This window comes from Cataglyphis hispanica, chromosome 24, assembly GCF_021464435.1.
Source record: "Cataglyphis hispanica isolate Lineage 1 chromosome 24, ULB_Chis1_1.0, whole genome shotgun sequence".
Lineage (NCBI taxonomy): Eukaryota > Metazoa > Arthropoda > Insecta > Hymenoptera > Formicidae > Cataglyphis > Cataglyphis hispanica.
In genome coordinates this window covers 545,653-557,101 of record NC_065977.1, presented here as the reverse complement: position 1 = coordinate 557,101, position 11,449 = coordinate 545,653, and the positions used below count along the sequence as shown (strand labels likewise).

General features: G+C 38.9%; 2 protein-coding genes across 2 annotated transcripts; both read right to left on the bottom strand.

Moving 5' to 3' along the window:
- Window positions 1-2,221: 2,221 nt before the first annotated feature.
- On the bottom strand, window positions 2,222-7,302 carry LOC126858288 (streptococcal hemagglutinin-like). The gene is made up of 3 exons (XM_050608492.1): window positions 6,086-7,302; window positions 3,389-3,671; window positions 2,222-2,968 (listed from the first exon to the last, which is right to left on the bottom strand). The coding sequence occupies exons 1-3, from the start codon at window positions 7,300-7,302 to the stop codon at window positions 2,222-2,224; spliced, it is 2,247 nt and encodes a 748-aa protein (XP_050464449.1).
- Window positions 7,303-9,491: 2,189 nt separating this feature from the next.
- LOC126858322 (uncharacterized) lies at window positions 9,492-10,873 on the bottom strand. The gene has a single exon (XM_050608568.1). It carries the CDS (start codon window positions 10,867-10,869, stop codon window positions 9,625-9,627), a length of 1,245 nt encoding a protein of 414 aa, XP_050464525.1. The 5' UTR covers window positions 10,870-10,873; the 3' UTR covers window positions 9,492-9,624.
- Between the last annotated feature and the right edge of the window lie 576 nt (window positions 10,874-11,449).

Genomic DNA, 11,449 nt, shown 5'->3' with positions numbered 1-11,449 from the left:
CATATATATATATGAAATAAAAGGATTTATATTTTTGAAAAAATTATAATTGAAAATTAATTTATTTTTTAATAATAATTGAGATATTATCTCGAGTATTTTCAATTCGAATAAAACATTGAATATTTATTTTATTTATCTTATTTTAAATTTGCGCTTATGCCTTTTCTACATTCATTTAAATCAGGTGTTAGTAACATAGATAGTAGATCGACATAAATGCGTGTAGATGCATAATATAAGCGAGATTAATTGGCAAATAACCACTTATTAACGCGAAATTGCTATAAATACTTCGGGAATTAATAAGTTGTTGTCAACTTTCTCATCTCCATTCATTAGAAAATCTTGATGTGAGTATCCATTAACTCTTTTTCAAACACAATGTTAATACAAAGTTCTTATCTATTTTGTCAAAGTATATAATACGGAGTTTCGTATCGATGAAAACATCGTATAATTGTATGATATTAGAAAGATGCCTCGCTATGAATTACTCTGTACAAATATATGTATAAATAGAAAATTAATATCTATGTATCTACGTGTATGGTCTATAATTATATTATTCTATTATTAAAAATTGAGACTCGCCGATTCCCACAAAGCAGAGATTTTAATTTATTATAATACATACACTCTATATGTTAAGATGCGTGCGTACTCGTTGCGGTTCCGTGAGCGCTACGTGCAAGAAAATAGTTATCGCATTAGGATAATAACATAGGGAATTCATAGTGATCATTTTCAGCAATTACGAGGACTTAATAACGGCATAACATTCATTGAAATATGAATATATATGACAGAATATTATATTTTAATACGCGATTGGGATCTTATTACGTTAATGATGACAAAACGCGTGTATGTCACCAAAGATGAATCACAAGTTTAATTTTATGGACCACCGTGGAATTTTACTATCTCTCGTATATTGAAAGAGAACATTTCAGGAATTATAATTGCTAAATAAATTCTGCAAACTTTAAAAGTTTATAGATTTAATGGAATTCTAGATTCTGTGCTTTCTGCTCAAATCGATTTAAATTGTGATTTAACATAATGAATAATTTACGAAGTGGGTATAATATTAATAATCCGGTCGAAAAAAGAAACTAGTATTATGACTATGATTTTTTTAATGCACTTTATACCAAAAATAATCTCATATATTTGCATTCTATAATTTAATATAATAATTTTATGTTTTACTTTACATTAACTCTCTATGGACCCGTGTAATTTTCAAGTCACATAATATATCGATATTTTATTAAATAATTAATTTTTTGTTAATTTTTTTTAATTTAAAAATTTTTTTTTTTTATAGATTGATATTTGATTTTACGTTACATAAATTTTTTTATAGTCAAGAAAAATATTCGGCGCATAGAGGGTTAATAAAATTACTATAATTTATTCGGATGACGAATCGCGTTCATGTCAGCTTCTTGATAAACGTTTTCTATAACTTATCCGTAAAATTTTTGCTTGGAAACAGGCAATTAAATTAAGTAACAGAACGATAAATTTTAAAGCGCTATTAATGCGGATTTCTCGAAAAGACTTGCAATTAACATAACTGTTAGTAAATGTGGACGTTAGGAAAGCTGCGAACAGCTGATTCATTTTAACATGAAGGAATTGCTTAAAGGCGCGCGACCTATTTGTATAATATAAATCGTATGTTTTGCAAGTAACGCAAGATTACGCGGAAATGTTAGGCAATATTACGCGTTGCATAATACATTCAAATCGCACGCCTAGAATCGACTCGCGAATGTATAATTTTTTAATTCGAATGCTAATCTCTTTTATGTATACGGACGCGTTCCATTATCGAATGTCCTGTACAAAAGATTATACGGTATATGCATGCTTTGTGATATTAATTGATATGTGAAAAAATAAAATACAGCTATAAATATATCTATTTTGCGCTTCTCGAAAGTATTGCGAGAAACATCTAACAATACAAGTCGATGTCAAAAGGAATCGTGCATAGAGGAAGGTCGTCGAAATGAAAGATTCGGAAATAAGTTTAGCTGCTATAACAATTTAATTCCATTCTTACACAATTTTCTGCCTGACTGAATCGATATTTTTGTAAATTTTTATTTGTCAAATCGTGCACGCGTTGTTAATCTTCCGTCTCGTTATTCTTCTTAATCGATGGAGGAGGATGGGGCGGGGGAGGGTGAAATTGCATTATTCGTTTTCACCACCCTACTAATCCGGAGCTCTCGGCCTCAGCCGAAGCGTCGGCCGAGGCGGAAGCCGCGGACATTTGTCTACCCCACTTGCCGCCGATGCTGCCGGCGCTGGCATTGGAGCTGGAGCTAGCTTTGGCACTTGCGCTAGAGTTGGCATTAGAATTAGCGCTAGATCTGGTGCTAGCGGCCGACGACGATCTCGCGATGCCACCCGCGTGGACGATATCTCCCCTGAGTCCGTGACCTCGGCTGATCTTGACGGCCTCAACCTCGCTCTTGGTCAGACCCGCGGTGACGCTGATGATCTTGGGCAGAGGGCCGGGATCGACGATCTCGCCTTTCTTGGCCCAGCTATAGGCCGCGATCTCGGCGGTGGAACCGGCGTCGACGGCTACGGCTTTGGTCTCGGCAGCACCAGCGGCACTGGAGCGCGCCACACCCGCGCGATTAGTCAAGTCGGCGCTTGCCTCGGCCTCGGCGGAGGCGATGGCGCGGGCGTTGCTGGCCGCGGCGGCGGCAGCCTCGGCGTTGAGACGGGCATTTTGGGCCTTGCGGCTCAATACAGAGGCTTCCTGCTCGATGACAACGGCGGCCTCGGCGATGGCCATGGCGGCGGCGGCTGCCTCCTGAGCGGCGTTCGCCTTGGCTTCGGCCTCGGCGGCGGCGGCGGCCGACGCTTGGGCGCGTTCGTTGGCCGCGACAGATTCCTCGTTGGCGCGTTTTTCAGCGGCAGCGGCGGCATTTGCGGCCAGCTCCAGCTTACCGGCGGTCGCCCTCATGACGGCGATAATTTCCTCGACTTGCCTCGCTGTCTTGGTGGCAATAATCGCCTTCTTGACAGCCACTGCCGCTTGATTGGCTACGTTTGCTTCAGCCTGGGCTGCAACTGCGACCAGGGCGACTGCCTGAGCGGTACTCTTGGCGGCTAGCTCGCATGATTTCGCGGCGATCGCCGCTTGGCCGGCCGCGGCGGCTTGCGCTTCGGCGGCTGCCTGTCCGATGCCGAGTCCGCGGGAGAGTGCCTCGGCGGACGCGGACGCGGTGTTAGCGATCCCGGTGCCGATCTTCGCTCCTTCGATCGCGATCCCGGCAGCCTTCTTCGATTCTTGTTTAACGTCACCGTGGTGAAGGATCCAACTGCCTTTGCTGCTGGTCGACGAACGAGCAGACGCGCTGGCAGATGCGCTCGCGGATGATTTGGAGGCAGTCAGCTTGCTACCGGAAGCGGATGAGGACGCAGCCGCTTTGGCAGACGCCGCCGAGCTCGCTTCCGATCCGACGAGCTCGCTGGCGCCGACAAGACCCCAGACGAGAAGGGACGTCGCAAGTATCGCTGGAATCTTCATCTTGGAAGCTACTTCGCAGGATTGATGCCGGCTCATCGATCGTCCACCGATTTTATACCGTAGCGTGCCATTTGTGAAAACAGCCTGTTTTGCATCCGCCACTCGCGCACTCCTCCAAATATTATCACAAGATTGTCGCCGACTCCAATCTCTTTATTCCGTCGATCATGTTTGCTTAAGTGCGTCCGCGTTTTTTCTCCGATTTATATTTTCTCAAATCGGCCGTGCGACCGGAAGAAATTTAGATAAATGAGTGCTTACCATTTAGAAAAATCATATTTCACGCAAAAAACTATCATCTCTCTAATGCAACTAATTTGTTATAAAAATAATTTATTTAACTTATTTTTCTGCATTTATTGATGCATTCATTGAATTGAATATTATTTTAAAAATTATACTTTTTATAGAAGAGAGCTAATCAGACATGCATATTCTACGGAAAGAAATAAAAGGTTTGAGGAGATTTTTATATTATTCTTAGAAATAGATAATATAAATCTTTATGTGGTAGCAAGAGATGTTCAAGAGATCTATTATTGTATATAGATCATGATATTAAAATATCTGCATAGTGTTGAATTGCGCGCGCAACTTTAAGTCAAATTAAATTTTCACAATTTAATTATGAATATTATTTATTCATTGACATACTAAACAAACTAGAGGGACAATTGTTTGATAAAGTTTTTAGTACATATTCTTTTTTTTATTAACGTTCTGTCAGTTATTTTTCAAATATAATAAATTTATATTTATATTTTAATATTTTATCATATAATTGAATAATAAAAGAATAAAATATAATGTCATGTAAAAAAATTTATACTTTTATATAATTTATATCTTGTACATATGTGAAGATCATGTAAAGATTACAGGAGATTATTTTTTATGTTAGAATATGAAAATACTTTTAGAAACTAGATGTGTAAATTCATTGAAACTGAAACATAGACATAAAATTAGATAAAGTTAGGTAATTACGTATATATTTATTTATGAAATTTTTGAAAATTTATTGAGAGAAAATTTTTGATAAAGAAAAAAATAGTACATAATTGCTACAATTGTTTTTGACTACATAAAGCTTAAGATGTATGAAAAACTACAGAAAATAATAATTTATATTCTATTGTAGTCATCTATCTAATTTTCTTATTATGACTTAAAATATATTATTAATTTTAGAAATGTTTAAAGTATAATAAACATACTGATTTTTATAAGCGATTAACTTTATACTTATACATACATTTATACGCATATTAAAGTTAAATCTTTCTTTATTAAATATTTTTCTTGCAATTTGCATAAATGCTATACTGCTTACAATTGTTATCTGAACAGGCAGTACACTGTTATCAATTCTCGAGGAAGTTATAAGATTAAAAAATATACAACGGCTGAAAAACTAAATTAGCGTATATCAATTAAAATATTATTTTGATTTGCCTCGCGATATTTTATTTGCAGTTAACAGAACCTTACGGACAAATATTGATCATTTTGAAATCTGGTAATGTATACGCATCTGGTATACATCCGGCAAGTCACAAAATAATATAAAAAAAATATTTACATGTGATATTTATTAAATGCTTGCGATTATATTGAATAGACAATTTTACTATTAGCAGATAATTATTACATATTACATAAATATGGATTATTTTAACAATGTACACTTTCATATATTTATTTTCATAAATTTATATATTATTTAATAGATATAGCATGTTTATTGTAAGAAAAATATTCTTTATGCCGTTTTATTATTACTTTTTTTTTATTTAATACAATTAATACATATTTATAATTATTTTTTATATTTGTTTAAACTTTCACATAAAATATTTTTTTGGACATCTTAATATTACTAATATTATTAGTGCTACTATTTTTAAAGAATAAATTACAATTTATAATCTGATTCGTTTACATTAAAAATTAAAAAAAAAAAATTATTTACGATGATCTGAACTTCAATAATATTTATAAAACTTGTATTGAATGAAAATCTATTACTTTAAAATATGTTAAAAGCGAACAATTTTTATACAATAAAGTATAAGATTAATATAAACGTTAGTTTTTTTTGTAGATAATATAATTCTAAATTCAGAAATTTTTAAATAAGAAAAATCTATTCGAGAATGTATCTCATTGCAATATGAATTAAGTTCGTATAATAAAAATGTTAACTCTGTATCAAAATCATTTGTTGAGAGATACATATTTGATCAAAAGTACATCTTTGAAACATTAAAATGAATGGATAGATAGGATATATGGGCTTTATAGAAATAAATCTCATTAACTGCTAAGACAATTGATTTTTATTATTACGCTTGTGGTAGCACATTTCGCCAAATATTTTTGTAAATTTTTTATTCCTGCCAGTTTGTGTATGTATGTAATTGCGCTCTAACACATACAACATATTAATTACTCGAAATTTGTGTCGTGTTCCGCGTTAGTAACTAAGAGAAATTGACGAAACTCTCCGTCCCGATCCTCTACCATCCATTTGCGATCGAGGATGACTGGGCGGAGGCGCTGGCCGATGCACTGGCGGAAGACGCGCTGTTCTTGCGAGAGCCCAAGCTCCAGTGGCCCCAGTCCTGGCTTTTGTGCGAGCCCAAATCTAGACCCTTCTCGAGTTTTAATTTGTGCCCATTGGCGCGAGCGAGAGCGCTGGCCTGCGCGAAACTTTGGGCAGAAGCGCCGGCGTCATTTCCCAATCCGACGACCATTCCATCCCTGAGCGCGTTGATAGCGGATGCCTGTGCGGCGGCTTCAGCCTCGGTTTTCGCGGTGAAGTAATCTGCCCTGGCGGAGGCCGCTTGCTGATCGGCGCTGGCCTTCTGCTCCAGCCGCATGGCCAGCTGTGCGTTTGCCAAGGCGGATGCCTGGGCGGTCTCTGCCTCCTCGGACGCCGTTCTGGCTTCGGCGGCTGTTTTGGCGGCAGCTTGCGATGCCGCGTTGGCTTTAGCATGCATGGCAGTCGCGGCGGCGGCGGCGGCAGCTGCCTTGGTAGCGGCTTGATTGGTTTCCGCGGAGCCCTCCGAGATGCGCTCGAGCGTCGCGAGCATGGTGGCTGCGGCGCGATGAGCATTCTCGGCCTCGCCGCTGGCCTTGGTTTGCGCGGAATTGGCCGCCCTAGCGTCCTGGAATGTGCGTTCGATCGCGCTCATCGTCGCCGCAGCTGCCGCGTCGGCCTTCGAGGAGGCCTGGCCTAACGCGGACAGCGCCTCAGAGGCTGTTCTACCCTTCGCTTCGGCAATCTTTTGCGCTTCTTCCGCAGCTCTGGCGACAGCCAACGCTTCGGCGGATGCGTGAGCCGCGATCTTGGTCGCCTTGATGTAGCCTGAGACGAGAGCTATGACGATCTTCTTGATGAGTGCCAGCGTCTCGGCGGTCACATGAGCGTTCGCTTTGGCATTCTCGAGCGCCCAGCTGATCTTTTTCCATCCCAGACCGAGGTTTGGCGCACCGTTGGTATCATCGATCGCGCTCAGCATTACCTTCCTGATGTTGAACTTTGACTCGTCGATTACGATGCCATGCGCGCCTTTCGATGGTATCGGTAATGGGTAGAGATTCTTCTTGGCATTGGCAACCGCGGACGCGGACGCGGATGCGGACGCGGAAGCGTCCGACTCCTTTAGGAGATGAGGACTCCCGCTGGCCAGTCCCCAGGCGAGGAACGACGTCACGAGTATCGCTGGAATCTTCATCTTCAACGGAACTTCGTAGATTGGTGCCGGATTAACGTGGTTCGCGTGTTATATACCAATATCGTCGTGCGATCGCCGTGCAATTGTGTAAACACATCGCACCGCAAGCGCGTCCTTGCATGTCGAAAATATTGTCTCTCAAATCTCCAAACCCTCTTCACCACACCTCTTCAGTTTGCTCGGTATAGTTTATCAAGCTGCATCTATTTTGTTTTTTAAAGTGTTTTCACTTGTAATCACTGTCGTGATGAAAGGAGTATGCTAATCGACGGGAAAAGGTTTTTTTTTTACATTTTGATTATATTAAAATATTTATGACATATTCTCATACACGTATAGCTGTAAATACATTTTGCAGTAATAAATGTGTTGTATCATCATAAACTTTACTACAATAGTAGTAGAAATTAGTATTCTTCACTTTGAGGCAATATTTGCCGTCAATTTTAATTTTACATTAATTAAGTAATACGATAATTGTAACAATATTGAACACTAGACTTGTGATTATTATTTTTTTTTTTTATCCTAGCATCGTAACTGATGACTTTATTTTTCGATAAAAATCTTTGAACGTGAATTTCTCAATTAAAATTTTCTAAATATCAGAGAGTGTATGATATTTAAAAAATCTAACAATTTTATATAATACTGTTATTTAAAAAAATTTCAAGATTTATTTGAAAACTTTCTTGTTCATTATCGCGAGACTTTAGTCCTACTGTATTCAGTGTAGCTATTATTTGCATATAATATGATTTATATTATTTATTATAAATTCATATTAATAATTTTTTTGTCTTGATGATTCAAACAATTAATTCGTATTGGCTATTGTGTTGATGACATTTCTTAAAATAATAATTTTGAATCTTTCTTATACGTTTTTAGTTGAAATATTAGCGAAAAATTATACAGAATTTACAGCACAATATTATTGATTGAAAGTTTATTTAAATAATAATAGCTATGGCAACAATATACACATATTTTCATTCAAAAATAATTTATTTTAATTAAACGAAACAATTTATGACGAAAAGAATATTCAGTGATTTTGGAGCTAAAAACAAAAAATTATGTGTGTGTGTGTGTATTATATATATATATATATATATATATATATATATATATATATATATATATATATATAAATTATTTATTATCTTCTAATATTCACATATTTGTGATTACATTTGGTAATGAACTACATAGAAATTTATTACAAATTTATTACAAACATATTTTTAATTTTGCTCAAGTCATCAGACATAGAGATTTAAAACGAGTAAAAGTCTGAAAAGATAATTCGAAGTTGTTAATAATTTTTTTATATATACAATAAGTCTTAATATGCATACAGTAACAAAAACAGATGACAATTCTATAGAGAATTCTATAAAGATTTTACATATGAAAAACGTTTTGTTTTAAACGTCTTATTTTAGTGAAAATAATATCTAAAAAAAGATAAACCGTAAAAAGAAAGTTTGCGTGCAAATCTCTTATTGATTTATTATAAAAGAATATATTAAGACTTATCATTAAAAACAAGAATTCAAATGCGAACGTGACCACGAATATGAAAAAAAAAGAACGCTATTACTAAACTTCTTGCTTGCATAATCAAAAATGCTTAAATTATCCTGATAATGCAGAATCTTCTGATTTTATTATTAATATCCTAATATATTAATAATAAAATAAGAATATAATTTCATTTATTTGAAGTAAAACTTGAAAGAAAAATTATATATTGAGGAAAGATAACTTGTTCCTTCATCATTATCAGCCTTTTAGACATTATTTTACGCGTAAATATAAGAAAATAAAATAATACAAAATTATCTTTAATGCATAATCTCCTAAATGTCATTATATCTGTCAGCAAAGGAGAGATAAAAATATTATGTACAATGTTATATATATATATGCTATTATATTATAAAACATATAACATATGATAAATCTATACTAATTTTTGCAAGTTATGTAAATATTTATCTATTATTTTCTCAATATAAATTTTTCATTTATCGTTATCAGTCGTTATCCGTACAGTAGATGGGCGCATTATCGGGTACAGTGGACATGATAAGAGGTATGATAGAGAGAAAAATATTTTGTTGCTATAACAATTTATTTTTATTCTTACATTTCACGGATTTCAAATCATTGCAGTTTTATTTTTTTATTTTTTCAATTCCTGCCAGTAATGCTCGTGCTGATAACCTATGGTATTCGCATGAATCAAAAGTTGTATGTTGTTGTCGGCCGTGGCGACGATTTTTTTCTTAGCAGAGATTGCGATTGCGCTGCACGTTAAATGGATGCAGCGTCGGCGCTGCTGCTCGCGTCCGCTGACGCCGTGCTGACGCTTTCCTGACGTCCGTGATGTCCGCCTCCCAAGGACATGCTGCTGCTTGCCTCGGCGCTGGCTTCCGCGCTCGACCTACTGATACCATGATGTCCCTTACCGATCTCAATGGCCTCGGCGCTGGTCTTGGCCTCTCCCTTTAAATTAAGAGGAACCCAGGGATCGCGCTTGAACGACTCGATCCATCCTTCCGCTTGGCTGGCCGCCTCGGCGTCAGCGATAGCGACCGCCTCGGCCGCGGCGGTGTTGGTCTCAGATTGAGCCGATGCCGCAGATTCGGATGCGGAGGCTCTCGATTGTATCTGGCTGGCGGCTTGTGCCTGGGACGAGCAGACGTTCTGATCAGCGGCCGCGCTGGACATGGCGGTCTTGGCTTTGGCAATAGCGAACATGGCTTTGGCGCCGGCCTCGGTGATCTCGGCCTGAGCCTTAGCGGAAGCTCGTGCGGCCTCCAATGATCTGATCGCCGACTCCTTGGCTTTGGCGACGACGGCGGCAAGCTGGGCGGCTAACTCCGCCAGGCCGGTGTTCGCTTTCTTGGCGATCATGGAAGCGGCGTTGGCCTTGGCTTCAACGTTGGCGGCATTTTTCGCCTCGGCTGCCGATTCCTCGCTAGAGACCTTGGAAGCCGCAGCAGCCGCCGCGGCGCGGGCGACCGCGGCCGCGGTGGCTTCGGCGGCCTTCGCTGCCTTGGTAGTTATGATCGCCGCAAGATATTCGGCCTTGTCGACTATCTCCATCGCCGTGATCGCTTGCTCGATGGCAGCGTTGGCCCTCGCCCCGGCGTTGGCGCTCGCGGCTGTCTGATTGCTCGCGAGATACTCGGCGCTGTTCGCGATGGCACCGAAGCCGAGATCCAGGAACGAGCGCTGGTCGGTGAGGGTCGACACATCGGACATCGCCGACTCGATGACGGCCGCTCCCTTGGCGACGTCCAGTCCACCGTTGTTGATGCCGAGTTTCAGGGCGAGAGAATTGATCGATTTCCTGTCGAGTCCCTCGATGTTCTTCTCCTGCTCCTCCTTGCCCCAGATGAGCGAGCCGCGCCGTTTGCCGATCCCGGCGGACGATGACGACGACGACGACGCCGACGCCGAGGCCTGTGCGGACGACGCGCTAGACTCCAAGGCTCCGCCGCTGGCGAGCCCCCAAGCGAGGAGAGACGTCACGAGTATCGCTGGAATCTTCATCTTCGACGGCGCAACTTCGCAGATTGATGCCGGGTAGTGGCGCGTATGCCGATTATATACTGCTGCCGTTGACAATTGTGAAAACATGCGTATCTGTTTTTCTTTCACGCGCAACAATTTAAAATATTGTCTCAAGATGCCGAGGCGCAAAGCTGCGTGGATTTGTCGCACGCGGTTTGTTTAGGTGCGTTTCCGTTTATTCGCCGAAAAATATTTATTGCTTACCCATGTATGCATATGTACCAGTTATGCTTTACTCTCTCCTGTTGATATTCGATTCTATATGCAAAAGAAAATGCTATACATTAATTTTTAGGTATTGCTAATTATAATTTTTATATTAATATTAAAGGCCAAGTATTTGCATATATATATAACTATATTTTATTTTATTAGTTTTACATTAATATTGTAATGATGTCTCTTGATACAACACGCCTTTAATAACTCTTTCTATCCACATTTTATAAAAAAATTTTATCCGAAATATTATTATAATACTATATCCGAGTTGCTCAGAGTTTAATAACTTTAATATATATTACGTAAAAGACGACAATATACTAAACCATGCGAAAGA